The sequence below is a fragment of the Pimephales promelas genome, chromosome 20, assembly GCF_988280905.1.
Source record: "Pimephales promelas chromosome 20, fPimPro1.hap1.1, whole genome shotgun sequence".
In the NCBI taxonomy this organism is placed as follows: Eukaryota; Metazoa; Chordata; class Actinopteri; order Cypriniformes; family Leuciscidae; genus Pimephales; species Pimephales promelas.
The window spans coordinates 25,848,436-25,865,701 of NC_142788.1; the positions used below are offsets into that span (position 1 = coordinate 25,848,436).

The 17,266-nt window shown below is 37.6% G+C and overlaps 1 protein-coding gene and 1 long non-coding RNA gene across 4 annotated transcripts in view; one reads left to right on the top strand and one right to left on the bottom strand.

Moving 5' to 3' along the window:
* slc41a3 (solute carrier family 41 member 3) overlaps positions 1-10,862 on the bottom strand; it is a 118,132-nt gene extending 107,270 nt beyond the window's left edge. The window contains exons 1-7 of one of the 3 annotated variants that reach the window (XM_039652240.2): positions 10,687-10,862; positions 9,181-9,488; positions 3,939-4,046; positions 3,706-3,777; positions 3,296-3,440; positions 2,700-2,846; positions 1,939-2,083 (exon numbers count right to left, since the gene is read on the bottom strand). In XM_039652240.2, the coding sequence (XP_039508174.2) occupies positions 1,939-2,083; positions 2,700-2,846; positions 3,296-3,440; positions 3,706-3,777; positions 3,939-4,046; positions 9,181-9,474 (911 nt within the window). In that variant the 5' untranslated portion in view covers positions 9,475-9,488; positions 10,687-10,862. Of the gene's footprint in view, positions 1-1,938; positions 2,084-2,699; positions 2,847-3,295; positions 3,441-3,705; positions 3,778-3,938; positions 4,047-6,607; positions 7,623-9,180; positions 9,489-10,317; positions 10,559-10,686 lie in introns of those variants that run through there. The other 2 variants (XM_089124351.1, XM_039652242.2) reach the window with 2 other exon arrangements.
* A 22-nt stretch (positions 10,863-10,884) lies between these two features.
* The window catches only part of LOC120463289 (uncharacterized), a 36,129-nt gene continuing 29,747 nt past the window's right edge, over positions 10,885-17,266 (top strand). Inside the window, exons 1-3 of the long non-coding RNA XR_016148039.1 lie at positions 10,885-11,013; positions 11,970-12,106; positions 12,728-12,816. This is a non-coding gene — a long non-coding RNA (uncharacterized LOC120463289). The remainder of the gene's footprint in view (positions 11,014-11,969; positions 12,107-12,727; positions 12,817-17,266) is intronic.

Below are 17,266 nucleotides of genomic sequence, written 5' to 3' on the forward strand. Positions count from 1 at the left end.
TTCGGGTCGAAATTTTGAGTTTCCATATCTCAGCTCTGGAAGGGTCTAGAGCCTCCATTTTTGCGCTCAGGTCAAAGTCTCGCGGCCCTCTATCATAATCCAGAGTTTTGAGAAGATTGGAGAAACTTGATTTTTCGCCCGAAAACGAAAAAAAACGTAAGGGGTAACACTGTCGTTTTATTTTCGGGTCGAAATTTTGAGTTTCCATATCTCAGCTCTGGAAGGGTCTAGAGCCTCCATTTTTGCGCTCAGGTCAAAGTCTCGCGGCCCTCTATCATAATCCAGAGTTTTAAGAAGATTGGAGAAGATTGGAGAGTTTTGAGAGGATTGGAGAAACTTAATTTTTCGCCCAAAAATAAAAAAAAAAACGAAAGGGGTAACACTGTCGTTTTTTTTCCGGGTCATGAGACTTATACCTGAGTGCAAAAATGGAGGCTCTAGCCCCTTCCAGAGCTGAGATATCGAAACTCAAAAATTCGGCCCGAAAAAAAAAACGACAGTGGTACCCCTTACGTTTTGTTTTTTTCAGTCGAAAAATTAAGTTTCTCCAATCTTCCCAAAACTCTGGATTCTGATAGAGGGCCACGAGACTTTGACCTGAGTGCAAAAATGGAGACTCTAGACCCTTCCAGAGCTGAGATATGGAAACTCAAAATTTCGACCCGAAAAAAAAAACGACAGTGTTACCCCTTACGTTTTTTTTCGTTTTCGGGCGAAAAATCAAGTTTCTCCAATCTTCTCAAAACTCTGGATTATGATAGAGGGCCGCGAGACTTTGACCTGAGCGCAAAAATGGAGGCTCTAGACCCTTCCAGAGCTGAGATATGGAAACTCAAAAATTCGGCCCGAAAAAAAAACGACAGTGGTACCCCTTACGTTTTTTTTTTTTCGGGCGAAAAATTAAGTTTCTCCAATCTTCCCAAAACTCTGGATTCTGATAGAGGGCCATGAGACTTAGACCTGAGTGCAAAAATGGAGGCTCTAGCCCCTTCCAGAGCTGAGATATCGAAACTCAAAATTCGACCCAAAAAAAACGACAGTGGTACCCCTTTCGTTTTTTTTTTGGGGGGGGGGGGGGCAAAAAACGAAGTTTCTCCAATCTTCTCAAAACTCTGGATTCTGATAGAGTGCCATGAGACTTAAACTTGAGTGCAAAAATGGAGGCTTTAGACCCTTCCACAGCTGAGATATGGAAACTGAAACATTCGACCCAAAAAATGAAGAGTGGAAAGTTAGACAATTCATGCACTAAACTGTCGCAGCTTTAATTACGGAGCAGAGAGGGAGTGGCATCAGACTCCAATGTTGAATGACAAAATAACCGTATTAAATTCATACACTACACAGATGAGTGCATAAGTACATAGTGTATAAGTGTATACAGTGCATAATTTGGGACGCATCTCATGTGTCCTCCATTACAGGCAAAACATTTTTGCTACATTGAATACATTATTAACAATACATTTCATTTTGTTATCTCTATAGAGTGGTGCAGGTATGACATCAGAACCTGGAAGCCCAATTCGCCACTGGTCCTTTGAGATTTTCCAATGGGGGTTTTCAAGATATGAGTAAAATAAAGCCTGGTAAACATAACTTGATGATACTTCGATGTTTTGTTCTACAACGTACACTGCAACACTCACGCCCAAAGCTGTCGTATCAAGTTACTCATTAAAAAATTTGTTTTCAAAAATGCTTCAAAATTTACGTGTTCGCTATGGGTGTGTCTAATTTACTTTGTAAGACAAAACGTCAAACTATAGTCAAGTTATATTTACCACAGGCTTTATTTTACACGTAAATCATAAAACCCCATAGGAAAATCTCGAAGGAACCAGTTGTGAATTAGTATTCCAGCTTCTGATGTCATACCTGCATCACTCTATTCTGACACACTGATGGAAGAGAGTGTCTCTGCATGCACAGTTGTACCTGCTGATGGACATGGCTACTATAACAGGCTGCCAGCCGGACTTCAGAACCTCTTTAATCTGAGGACTCCGTCTAGCGATGAGCACCCAGAGAGGAATGAGCAGCAGGAAGAAAACACACACCAACGGGGACAAATACCACACATCTGGACACACACAAAACATTTTTAGATTACACTGATGATACATGCTAGTCTAATAAATGCATATTTTCAGATAACGTGCAATATGATTTAAGTAAATGCTGATTTTAAGGGCTCTAGAGAATAAAATGACAACGAGAGATGATTTTCCCAAGGGGAGGAGATCTTACTCTTAATCTTTAATCAACCAAATGGTTTGGCAAAGATAAACAAATAAATATTTTTTGTGCATTTCTACTGCCCTCTTCTGGTACACTTTTAACAGCGCACACTCATTTAATATTTAGAGCCTCAAATATAAAAATATGTGATATTTGTGATTCATTTAATGGATATTGATCGGTTTGTGGATATTTTATATTAATTTATTTTTGTTTAATTTACTTAATTTATTTATAAAACCAAATGATTTATGTAATTTAAAATTAAATTACTACAAGTTTTCCACACTACTTTTATCTAACGATTGTTAATAATTAACAATAGTCTAATTAAATATTAGGCAATTTTGTAACAATATATGCTGTAATGCATAAAATAATTATTCTAGGCTCTAAAACTAGCAGTTGTTAGGTTACATAAACAGTATCGGTGACTGAATGACTAGATGGCCCCATACCTCTGTACTGGAACAATGTGGTGCTGACTCCAGCCAATAGAGAAAGAGTGATGAGATCTCCCAGACTGGCTGCTATCGGGGTGGCCACATTATCAGGGTTGATGCCCACCTTTCTGGAGCCAATGACCACACCAATCATCACCAGACCTGGACATAGAAGAAAGCAGCTGAGTCAAATTCTAATTCGTTACAAAACATTTGCTACAGTATTTATTAATCTTTGTTAACGTTAGTTTACAAAAATACAGATGATTACATTGTCAATGAAACAGTCTTTACTGAAATTATTATTAATTTATTGTGTCCTTGCACAATAAAAATGAATTTACTTAAGTTCTTACTTTTTTTAACTTTTGAACACATTTTTGTTTATAGAAAAATAGCAATTTTATTTTATCCATTGGATTGTGGAAGTATTTTTATTTATTATAATTAAGTTATGGAGTCGTCTTGTTTTTAAAATGGTTTTAAACTTCTAGATTATGAAAATAGTTTTTTCTCTTCATAAAATATAAATCATAAACAATAAGACCATAGATGTCTATAAAAATGTAAATGAATTTCATGTCATCTTGAAATAATGGGGAGTGGTGTACCTAAGGACAGCGCGGCCATGAATGCAGTGGTAACACTGCTAGCACACAGGACAGCTGCCTGGTCCAGCTCAACCCCCCCTCTGGACAGAGCGCCAAGCCCTACGGCCGCCAGAGCTGCCAGGAAGCCCACCACAGTGGCCTGAATCTGGAGAAGACATCCACACAATCACTGATCATATGCACCATTCATAATTAAACAGAGATTAAAAATTCATTTTATAATGACATCTCATTAGTATTAGAGACCGGGGACTGCAGAGTGAAGTCTCAGAGTTATTGTTCATATTCAAATTTATTTAATGTTTAATGAAAGGTTGTTCTGTTAATTCACGTTTGTAATGTCTAATTTATCTCTGACTGAGTACTAAAGCCAGTTTCCAGTGTATTCCAGTGTATTCTGATTCCCCCACCTGAATAAGAGCAAGATTACAGGTCACCATCACCCACTGCTGTTTGGGGTCATCCATCTGTCCAGTGTTAGCCTGAGGAAGATGGGAAACAAAACCTCAGGGAAGAAAATAACCGCTTGAAGTGTTTTGATGTAATAATGGAGACACACTCAGGGTCATTAAACACTAAGGTTACAGCTTGAGATAGATTTACATACTTATATATATAATAAGTAATAAATATTTTTACATACAGCAGTAGAGAGACGAGATGCTAGAGTCATCTCCAGGTTTCCCTTGAGTCCGACCAGAGCAGGTACCAGGATGAACACCTCTGTGATCACCTTAAACACATCCCAATGCTGAAACACACACACACAGAGCAGATTCACACAAACAGTCTGAAACTGGAAAACAAAGTAGGCCAACTGTTCTCCATGTTATCAGGTTGACCTGGAACCATTAAAACAGTTTTTATGAAATAAAATGACAAATGTGTAAGTAGGCACACACAAAAGTAGACACCAAAAAGAGATTTTCCTGGTATTTTAGAAAGAACCGTGTTTAGCACAAACACATTCAGGGTTTACAGCTAAACAAGTGTGAAGCTCAAAACGGTCATATCTAAAAAAAAAAGTTTGTAAACACTTTTTGTATGTAAATCTAATTAAAATTGATTAAGATTAATGTCTAGGTCATATCTCATTCTCAACAAATTTTTATTTTTGAATTTTGAAGTACTTTATCAAAATAATTTGTAAAATATATTTATCAAATACATCAAGGTGGTATTTACTATGATTAATGTAGTTAAAGCAGATTTTATAATTAATAAAAAAATGAATCCCTGTGTCTAGGCATGATTATAACAGGATTAACAAGAGAATGAGGAAGGGAATGTGCTTGCAAAAATTTGTTTCAATATGCAAAAATGAATTCATAAATAAAAACAAGCAAGAAAATTCACAGTTGAAAATGTCATATTTAAATCGCTTTCAATTAAAGCTATATGATTCAATGGAGCAACAAATACAACAACACTGGTGCAGAAATATAAAGGTAGGCTACATAGTAAAATAATAATTCTCCATTTAAGTCACACTGCATGATGGGAACTGAAGCCCTGCCCTGAGGTCCATAGATACTGAACTTTTCAAGAATTTGAGCTAAACAGATACTTTACACAGAATGGTGCGTTGGCTTTCCCATACATCACTGCTAATGTGACCAAAACTGTGTGACATCTTAATACATTCAGATTAATCGGTGTCAGTTTCAGTTCTTTATTGATTCTTACAGCCAAAACACAAACTAGTCATAAGCTAAATCATACATATCATCTCATAATGTGCATGCTGACAAAAGAGTCCAAGTGAATCATTGAACACGAATGGCTTCCTGTGCAGTGCGTTTATATTTAGTACGTGTCAGTATACGAGTTGAGTGCTCCTCTCTTCACAAGCCCACTCATCATGCAGTTAAAAATAACCGTAATGTTTAAATAAACAGATAAGAGACCGGTGCCAGCCAGCCAGTCAGCCAGGGGATGGTATTTTTACCACACGCACAGTGCAGGCTGTTTCGAGAGGCTGGTGTCACGTCACAGGCCCGTCTTGGGATCTAGCCCACTTCTCCTCCTCCCTCTATCTCAGCCCGCTACAAACAAGCTCTCATCCTCTCACCCTGTCTATCTCACCTGCCCCCATGAGAATTCAATTAATAGACACACAACACAGTCCATGCCAACCACTGGAGGACATGAGGAACACGAGGAGCTGTTACTGGAAGTTAGCATGTGCTTGTGAAGTGTGCTGATATTCCATGAGATAACTGCATAATGTACATACAAAACATTTAAGTATATTAACTAGGGGATATTTTGCGTTAGAATGCTGTCTCTTTAGATCTACATACATTTTCTTACATATGTAAAGGTGCAATATTGGAACATACAAAAGCAGTGTTATTTTAGTGTTTATGTACTATTATAGAATTTATTTACATTTTGAATTCGCTTTTGTTTTTAGACTTTTGGTTTTCATTTTAGTTTGGGTGATTGTTTACATTTTTTTTTCATTCATTTCTATTCAGTTTTAATTTAAATCTATTTCAGTTTTAGTTGTAGTGTAGTAATATTACTACTTTCAATTAATCTATTTTATTTTCATTTAAGTTTTTTGGTTTCAATATTTCATCTAATATTTATCTTTAATTTGATTTTACCTTTATTTTAATTAACAAAAATGAAAAAAAAGGAAAAAAATAGTTTTGTTTTGGTTAACAATAAAAAAAAAAATCGCAGTTGTATTTGAAATTGTGTTTTAGCTGTGAATGAAGAAGAAAAATAGCACATATTAAGTGAACCAGTTGCAAATAATTGATAAATGAATCAATGAATTTGAGATGAATAAATTATGATACAATTTAGTTTAGCTGTCATGTTATTAAAGCATTAAAACCAGTCAAAGAATCACAGTGACTTTATGACTCTTATTATTCTTAATGCATTTATTAATCATGTGTATTTCTTTAAACTTCAATATCTACAGTATATGCTTCAACATAGAAAAGTACCACGGAATTATGATTTTACGTACATGCTACAATAGAAAAATGATTTTTTGACATGGTATTCTTGAAGTAACATGAAGATGGTATGGTAGTATCATGCCTTTATGAAACTACTGTAGGACTCCCATGGTATTTAAGTGGAACACCATGGCACAAAGTCATAGCACTACCATGGTGCATCTTTTTTACAATGGTGGGATAGATCAAAGTATAATGGTATTAAACTGAACCATGGTATCGCCAACGTTTATTAATACTTTTGGAAAACAGCATTACGTACAATTTGTAAAAATGCACTTTCAATAATATATCAACTAAGAAATATGGCAAATCTAGATTAAATTGCTCATACTTGGATAATGTCCATGACGATACCAGCCGCCACCATCCCCAGTCCGCCCAGCAGATACGGCAGGAAGACCTGCGCAGCGATGATGTACGAGCTCTCCGGCAGAAAGCCATGAGCCGAACGGGTGAGCTTGCAGGTGAAACCTCTGAGCTTCGTCCCCTGATAACAGAGCTCCAGCTCTAACTGAGTCACCACCATCTCTGTTACCTCATTCCCCAACGTAACCGGAAGGCTCAACGAGTTTTCCTGGGAGCTATCAACACTCTCCTAGATTGCTGAACGTTTCTTTCATAATGTCTCGAAAAACAAAACAAGAAGCTCAAGACAAAACAGGCAAGAATATAACCAAGGTTAGGAAGAAGAAAAATAATATGCTGACTCAGAAAGATGAGGCAATTTAGTATCTTCAGATCGTCCCACGATAGCAAAGGCCCAACAAGATGGCTGATGTATATTTCAGTTCTATCAATGCCAACAAATCCAACAAGAATCTTCACCTTCAAGTCTCCTTCTCCTCAGTTGGTTCTCTGAGCACTTTTAAAAACTTCAAGACTCGACATATATGCCTTGATGAGAGTTGTCTCTAGAGGACTCTTATGATAATTCCCAAGCCGCCGCTTTTTTCACTCGAAGGTCGCTGGAACGTCCATATACACGACACATCTTCCCTCCGCCACAGGAGTCGTGACTTACAAGATGAACAGTCCTGTCTGGCTCGACGTCTCCGTCACCAGGCCTGGTCTAACAGGTCCAGAACGTGACAGAAACACATGTTGAGGCTTTTTCCACTCGTTCCTCTTCACCCCCTCCTCATTGGTGCAGCAAGCCTTTTAACAGTCACTAGTCTGAGCCTTATTACTTCCTATCAACCATTTCATCTGACTCAGATGCTCAGAGTCTTGCATCTGTCCCCCTGTCCTGCTCTCTGCTAATGTCTCCTCTGACGTTTAACTGAACCTGTCTTATCGGCTATGAAAGGGCTGAGTGCTTGGCAGCCGGACGAGAGGGGGGAAAGACGAAGCAGGAGAGCGAGATAGAACAAGTGTGTGTATGAGAGACAAGGAGAAAGATTGAGAACCCATGGGGTTGTAAAAGCAAGCGTTGTTCGATTACTCACCACTCTACCGCTTGCCAGTGCGTAGAGGACACGTTTGGACGAAGGGCATGACTCAGCTAAAAACAACCCCAGCTCGGTCGTGAGCAGGCACGGTGACGCAGCAAATCCAGACCCACATCACCAACACACACCTCTGAACGCATTCATTAAACACCACCAGGAGACAGCATCTCTTGAGACAGCGATTATTAGGGAGGCGTTCTTTAAAATAATCTTTTTTGTCAATATTTGCTGTCTCATGTGGAAACCTGTTTCTGCCACAGAATAATAATTAAAAAAGGTAATTAGGACTTTTTATCTAACCATTCTGACTTTATTTCTCGCAAATCTGAGTTTATCTCAATTTTGAGTGAAAGGGATCGTTCACCCTAAAATTCAAATTAAGTCACAAATGACTCACCCTGTTGTTGTTCTAATGCCATATGGCCTTCATTTGGTCATTTTCAGGTCATTTTGACTTGTGTCTCATCCATATAATAGCAGTGAATTGCGACCAGCATCAAGCTTTTAAAAAGAGACAAAAAATATCACTGAATCAATGAAACCATGTGACATGTTTCATATATTCCAAGTGTTCTGGGAGTATACAATATAAAAATGTTGTGTTTTATTTAAGGAAATTCCTGATCTTAGCTGTTGGTCTTCAGTGCAAAGCTACATGAAGTGCAAGTTGTGAAAAATCAAGATTAGCAAATTCTGATTGTTTCTGAATTCTGAATTTATATCTCACAATTCTGACTTTTTTCTTAGAACTCTCGAGTTAGCATATTCAATTCAGACTATCGTTTTCAGAATTGCGAGTTTATATTGCAATTTTTTCTCTGAATTCTTGCAATAATTTTCATTTTGTCTCGGAATTCTGGGGTAACATCTTGAAATTCTGTCTTTTTTTTTTCTTGGAAGTTTGAGTTCACATCTCACAGTTTGGACTTTTTTCCTCTGAGATTTCCTCTGAGTTTATTTCTCTTTTGAGGGACACCAAATTTCATGGATGAAAGGATCCACCTGTATCATGAAATGAACATTTCGTTCAAAAAATGTTTTTGTACATGCCATTTTTATTATGTATTTTTGTTCTTTTTAGAGCTTGACACTTTTCCCATTCACTTTTGATGTATGGAAAGAAAAGTTGCACTAATATTTTCAATTTGTGTTCCACAAAACAAACAGATTTGTAGGACTTCAAATTGACAACATTTGTGGGTGAACTATTGCTTTAATGCTTCATGATAGGAGTTTTTCACCCGGTCTCTCTCCTTCCGAATGAATTTTAATGACCACATTAATTTGCCTCACACTCTGCTTCCTGTAAGTGAGGACCATAAATACCAGCACTTGACATGCTGGATAATTAAAGTGGGCACATTAGTTGCTAGTCTCAACCTTAAACTGTTGCAAAGACATGTCAGGCGATAAAACGGTGTGTAAATTTGCAGAAAGTTCTTCAAAAGTCTCTTACCTGCACACTGTCCAGCACCATACCTGCCATCACCATCCCCATCCCAGCCAGCAGGTATGGGATCAGCACCTGCAGGCAGATAGAAATGGCCGACTCATCCTCTATCTTAGCCTGGGCTGTTTTGATCCTCTCCTCCACAGGCTTTTTAGGTGGTATGATGGGAGGCGGCAACAGCAGGTCATTTTGCTCATCTAGACTGGCAGCCCGATCCAAAGCACCCTGGCCCTTCCCTTTCCCCTTTTTGGACTTCTTGCGGCCACCTCCTTTCCTCTGTCGAACTTCGTCTCCTGCCATGGTGGAGTCTCCCTCTGAGAAACAGGAAGTCCATCAATAAAACATTTCATTTAGGCCAAAACATACAGCTGAGATTCATAAGTCATACTTTTTTTTTTTCTAATTCAACACAAATGTTTTATTCATTACATGATAATATCAGAAAAATAATTTTAAGTGAAAAGCTGAATTTTCTTTGTTCTATTGAACACACAGGAAGATATTTTAAAGAATGTCGGTAACCAGACCCCATTGACGTCTTCCATTGTATTTTTTTTTTTTCAACAAGTCAATGGCTAACGTAATTTGTCAAGTTACCAACATTCTTTAAAATATCTTCCTTTGTGTTCAGCAGAACATAGAAACTCTTACAGGTTTGGAACAACTGGAGGGTATGGGCTAAATGATAACATAGTGATGAACATTGTTGTTGTTAATTGTAATTTTAGTGTCATTCTAATAATATATTTGTAGCATTATTTATGTAAAGAAAAGAATTTAGTGACATGAAATATGTTGCTAAAATTATATAATTGTATAAATATGTACTAATAATAAATATATGTTCTTAGTAAAAAAACAGAACTTGCCCAACCAGGTTTGATTTGTGTTATTTTATTCGTGTGTTAAAAATGTTCTATTTAATTACATATTTCATTTACATTGCATTGCTCATCCCAGATTTTGAATGTGTCTGCATACTCTTGAATCCCACTGACTGTACAATCTGAGTAGCCCAACGTTTATTTCAGTAATTTATCTGTAAGGAATTTTGAATACAAGTCCTTTATAAACGGTAAAGCTAATGTATTATTCATGTTAATCAGTGTTTAAGAAGTTAGCTTTTTCGAAATACTTTTAAACAGAACGTGTTACCACTATAATGATCCACGATGTATCAACAGTCTGATCTGAAAGGTTTGTATCACTTCGATCTTTAATCACACCGATGATGATGATGATGCTCATGTTTTGGTCCATAAGCACTGATGACACGTTGCCATAGCAATATCAAGTCACATTACCACAGATATATCACTGAAGCTTGCCTCAGATCTCACAACAACCGTTCCTCGAACAAATACATGTATCTCATACGTTTATGAATCGAAGCTAAACGCTATCGACTCATTAAATTGAAAATGACAGATGAAAACAATGATATGTTACACACGGTCGATAGGTTGTGCTCCACATCATCAGCAATAGAAAGCCACGTAAAGAACAGCCTACCGTCTCAAATGAGCCCTTCTTTTGTGTTTATGTTCATCACATTATATGAAGCTTCGCTGTCGATATTGGTATTATTCACTGTAAATGCTTAAGCGCGTTGAATTACTACTCGAAAAGATAACTTCCTCGATAGGAAACGAATTCACCAATAGTACTACAGAGAAAGCTTTGCTCATGAATATTTATTAGTCACGTGCGGGGACGCGCCTGGAAGAATTCAAAGCAACGTGCGCATGATGAAATTAATATTAATTCATTATGTCGTGGAGTATTTGGCGATTCGACAGAGAAAAAAAATCTGTATTATTCAATCCATGGCACTGGCAGGTAACGACGAATGTTATTGTTTTAATATGTTTAGAAATTTGTTTAAGCCTGAGGTGCTTTCATTCAAGTCGGTGAAACTTCTAACGTTAACGTTACTTCACTATTTTAAAGTGTTTTTTCTATGCATGTGTGTTTCTGTCGTCAGTATCGAACTTAGTGATGTGGATTTCTTTCGTTTAGTGACTCGAATCTTCTAACCCCATTGATTCTCTAAAATGTTTATTCGTATTATTCATCAATTCGTTCAGTGATAATTTCTGTAGATTATACATAGCTAATGTATGCCAGTAGGTGGTGACAACAAGCGAAAGTAAACTTTGGTGAGTGAATCGATTCATTCACAAACACTGTGTCGTTCAAATCCATAACGACGCTTAAAGCTTTCCCCCCAAATTTATATACAACATAAATAGTAAATTTAGTAGTTTAATGTTGTTTCAATATACCTATGTTTACATTGATAATTCTTCAGCAATCTTATTTCTCTCCCTGTTTTGAACGATGCTGACTCGCAGACTTGAATAGAATATTTAACAGGCTACAGATACTTCAGGCCTATATAAACACTGATCTATATAAATGACGTTTATATAGATTAGTTATCCACGAACGAGCTTCGTTTTCACATGGAGGAAATCGGTCAACTGCTTCAGTGAACGGAAAACATGAATGATTCGTTCGAACCGGAATGTTTTGTTCACTTAAATGATTCATTCAAAAACGAAACAACACTAGTTGTCAGCACATTAGTCAAACCCAAATCGAATGAAACTAGGTGATGTTGTTAGTTATTTCGTATGTAACACATGTTTATGTATAGAATTATTTTAGTGCATAAACTTTGATCGATAACTACAACTTCATTTTAGGGGATGAGAGATTAAAAGTCCTGTCTACTTCTAAAGTTGAGTATGTAATAATTTGACTTCTCTACCTTGCATTTGTCCACATTGCAGGTGTCCACGCATGCATATAACTTCCAAAGTTCATGAAAAGTTGCACACCAGGCAAACAACTTATAATTGGAAGTATGAATGGTCCACAATGATATGGGAAGCTGATAACACAAACCAATCCCAAATTCTGCTACGGTGTAAGTACAGCACAGATTTGTCCATGCAAATCTAACATATATACATCTTACCTATCACAATGTCGCAAAGCGAAGGAAAGACGTAAGTGACCAGCATTAATCTTAAAGGGCACGGAGAATAACAACGTGGAGTCGGATTGGAGGAGTCACAGATGGGGGGTGGCTCGGAGCTTGTCTTAAATTTCATCCTGCTGGCAGTTTAGAACACCCCCCTCCTGTCTGACCTCATCTGCCACTGAGAAGATGGTGTTGACAGGGAAACCCATGCTCCTCTCCCTTCAAAGAACATCCAGTTAAACGGTTTCCATACACATATCACTGTCACTTCACTGACAACAAATTTGAAATGACAGTGTTTGCAGGCACAGGTTTTGAAAAAGGCTTTTAGACCTAATTTGGTGCTATAATTATGCAAATAGTGTTTGAGCACAGCATATGATGTTGACTGACTGGGTCACTTTACAATGAATTTACCCTGCACTAATTCTGTTGGTTTCACATCATCTCAAAGGGCTGTTACATAAGCATATTTTCAGTATTTGTTTATATATATTTCATAACAGTATTATGCAATGACATTCTTCTATTGTTGTCAGAAAATTTTGTTATTTGTTGTTACAGGAACAAGATGAAGAAGCCAGATGGTTCCAGAATCAAATATGACATTGATTAAGCTCACTGAATATTGCTCAGTATACACTTCAAAAACAGTAAGTACAGTATAGTTAAATTATGTCACATGACTTAATCACATTACATGCGTGTGACATTAACTTCTCGGAAATGAAATAGGTATTTTGCCAGTTCATATTTATAAAAAAAATATCTTTATTTTTGGCAGTCACATCAAATAATGAGTGGCACATTTTAAAAAAATAACTTTAGGTTCTTTCATCTAATTGGAAATGGAATGACTACAAACTACAATACAGTAAAGACTACAGTATAGAGACAGTGTTATTTTAGTATGTTTAAATATTAATATAAATATTTTTTTAGCTTTATTTATTGAAGTCTTTTTGTAGTTTCTAAATATCTGAGAATGACCTAAATATTTTTCCGCTTCCTGTGTGATGTTACAGTGGTCCACTAGGTGGAAGTAAAACACAGTAGAACATGTGCCTCTGTGGCTAAATAGAAATAAGCCACATAAAGGTTATTGAGGAGAAACTGTGTTTTAGTAATTAAAAGAACAGTTGGATTGCAGGGTTTGCATGTTGATCAAAAATAGAGCAAAATAATGTGTCGGTGGATGAATTACACACATAACAAAAACTCCCACAATGCCTCTTATGGACCTCTGACATTAAATACCGGAATAAAACACAGTAAAACAGAAACAAACACACACACATATACACTACGCTGTAATTATGGGTATGCTGTTGCCTGACAGGAGTGGTGGAAACTTGTCAGAGGTGCTAAATATAGCATCTGTCCCTTTCCAGCGAGACACAGTGGACACCTGTCACACACACGCACACAAACACTTAACTTTCACATTACACCACCTCCCACACTCTTCCTTTGGCTTCAGACGTCCCAGCTGTTCTTCCCTTCATCTCAAACTTCAAAGCAAAAGAGAAGGAGCAAAAATGAAGGAATGTTATGCCTGGAAAAGAGCACTGATTCTGTATCAATCAATTTGTTTGACAACCTGACGCTCTGCTCAGCGACAATTCAAAAGGTGACATATTGCAGACATACTGTACATTCTATAGCATTTCAAAAGCCATAAATGCTCATCAAAGTTATTAATTCAAATGTTGACAAGTGGCATCTTCCCACTTCTAAAGAAGGAAAAGATGGCTAATTGCTTCCTCCGAGCAAATCACCTCAAACATACCCCATAAAACTGTCACATCAAAAGAAATCGCAGCAACAAGTAAACAGGGCTGGTTTCCACCAAAATTACAAGGCAGTGAAGCCTTTCGTAGAACCCAGAAGTACATATGTTAAATCTCTTGTGTACTTCACTAACATGAAGAGACTCCAACAGCGGGAATCGACTAGAGTTCCAAGAAACGCATAACCCCTAACCTTTCCTGAAATGCAGTAGCTTCGCACATGTTAACAAGGTCTTAGCGGGGAACAGATAAATCAAAACTTATAAGATGGTTTAATACCTTAAACTGAAATGGGATTAGTGTCAACACATTCCAAAGAGCTTATCAGCACCTGCGTCGGGATCGTGTAAAGTCCTTGAAACTTTACTTGCAGAGAAACAGCCCCAGTGCATATATAATATTGTAAGAAATATCGAAAGCAAATTTGATCATTGACTTCAGTCTCAGCGTGACTGCGAATACATGTTTTCCTTCACCCTTTCCAGCTCAGAGCTTATAACAGGTTCTCAAATGACCTCAGAACATGGTGATCATTATGGCTCTGATTCCAGGCCTCTTAGGTCATCTTATGGATGTCAAGGTCGGGAGTGTGACCGACAGTTTTCTACCTAGAGCTCACAATTGCTCATAACATTATTCATTGAGATCTCATCTTTCAATATATCAAATAAGGATATCTCATGTTTCTGAGCCCTATAACGTTCATGAAAACGTGGCTTGATCCAAGAGAGAAGAATCCCTGCCATGGCACATGCTGAATGAAGGATAAGTTTGGCTCATCACTGTAATAGCTGTCAAACAGACTGCCAAAGATAATAAGTGCATTTGTGATGAGCAGATTTTGTCTTAAAATAGAATGTAATCGATATTTATTACCAAGTGAACAAGCCTGTGAGATGTTGCATTAGAATGATGGCATGATTTTATTATTGGGACAATTCCCTTGGAGAAACCTGAGGTGAAGAGCCTTGCTCAAGGGCACAGTGGTGATGGCTCTTGGCTTGCTCATTATGGGGAATAAACCAAGGAGGTCTGTAATACACAAAGTTATCTGATACAGTTTCCATTCATCTCAGCTGCAGGCATCAGATGGCCCCCTTAAAGTACGCAGCCTAGAGGGTTTCATGGGTACTCGCTTCCAGAAACATGTGACTGATCACTTGTCAAAAAATGCATGTCATTTTGATGCTTTTAAGAGCCCTCCAAATAAAGCATCTAATATAATGAAGTATGTCTGACTTGAACAAAAGCAGTTACTACTAGCTTATTGACGCTAGCTAGTCAATACAACACAAACTATCTTTTTTTCCAGTGGCATTGGTTCCTATTTTCCCCATTCATTGTCTCCGTAAGGATGTAAAAACCAAAGCAATCTCCTCTGAGAATACTCACAACATTAACTGTTTTGAAGCCAAAAAATCAACATATACGTACAAATACAATGTATGAAAACAGACAAAGACAAGTGTTCAAAACGAATGTCTTCTATGAGGCAATGAACAACAATCAAATGAAGCACTGCAAATTACGTACTTGAATTATAAACAAATAAATGCAGCTTAGGTGAGACTTCTTTCGAACACATGAAAAAAATCTTATGAATCCCCAAAAATTGAATGGGAATGTGTGTGTGTATATACAAATAAGAAAGAATGTAGGAATACTGGCTTGTCATTGGAGTTTGAGATTGCTTTCTCTTTAGGATTCATGGGTAATGTAGTTTAGTTCTTCACCTAAAAATTCTATATTAAATATGATTTGTTTTTATTTTTTATTACGTTACATATTGATTAATAACCTCCAATCTTATGATACGTCATCTCAAAAGGTTTGCATATAATCGTTAAAATGTATTTCTCTATGAAAAAAAGAATGCGATTTTTATTTCCAAGAACCCAACCATAGATTGTTCCAGTTACAAACCCTGCATTGTCCACTTCAACAAAACCCCACCCCATTACTGGCTATCTTTTAAAACTAAATGTGTATATAGTTCATGCATTATGCATGGGTTCACCGTTTTTACACCACCACCAAGATAGAAGTCCATGGGGAGCAATTTTCGACATTGAGCACTCCAGATCTTTGCAGACAGTGTACAGAGTTCATTACAATAAAATAATCATCCCGACTATGCTGATCGTGATGTTAGCTGCAGGATAAATGCGGTGGAACTGGTTTCCACCCCACTCCCACATTTCTTTGCTTGCCCACTGCGCGCTTACTTCTTTCTTTGCGTGCTCAGATCGGCCGCAGCTGTTCGTGTGGGTCTCCACCCTCTCCAGCAGAGCTCGATTACATAACGTTACAGAGTGATTGATGAGCTCTCAGATTTCCTCTCACTGCCAAGTGTCCATTCTCTCTCCTCTGTCCAGTCTTAGTCTGCATAAACGTTCCTGTCTCCTTTCGCTTTGTATCTAAATCTTTTCATCTTCAGAATAGGACAAAAAGCAAAGCAAATCCTTCAGAAACAGAGGTAATAAGACAGGGCACAAGTGCAAATCTGAGTCATCCAGTTTTATGAGTTTAATCTCATTCATGTCACAACACGCGCCGAGCTGATGAAATGACACATATTGCACTTGCAGCAAACTGCACTCTTTGCACACAGAAAGGTCTCCTTTTTGTCTAGCTAGCATTACTACTCTTTTGTTCACGGACTACTGGGTTTTCAGCACCAACCCCTTAGTATTACTCAATTCTGATATCAGTGTTTTTTCTGGCTCGAAACGGGGCCTGATCAGGTTTTTTTAATAATTAATGTCTGTTTAATGTCTTTATTTAACTCAACACATTATAATGCCATCCTCCCTCGATTAATAGGAATGTTATGTTTTTATTACTTGGCCTGCCCGACCCGCGGATTATGATCCGCGCAGCACTATCGGCAAACTATCGGTTTTGAGAATGGACACAGGCCGGTGTTGTGCCGAATTCGACTAACAGAACCGTCACGGTGGAAAAAGTGCATCTGAGCATGTCCAAGTTTTGTCGAGAGTCGGCCGCCTCGTAATTCTCTATTAGTAAATGGCAAAAGGACTGCATTTATATAGTGCTTTCACAGACCCAATGGCCACCAAAGCCCTTTACATTTTTGCCTCACATTGTCCCATTCATACAAGGTGTCTTGCTCATGGACACCTCGTGGAACCGGGGATTGAAAAACCAATCGGTAAATAGACAACCTACATGAACCACTGAGCCACTGCCGCCCCAGTGTCACTATATATTATAAAACCGTGCTAGACCATTAAACATCTGTTATCAGTACAGGGACTTTCACTCTTATCAGAACAATGTTTGAGCATAACTG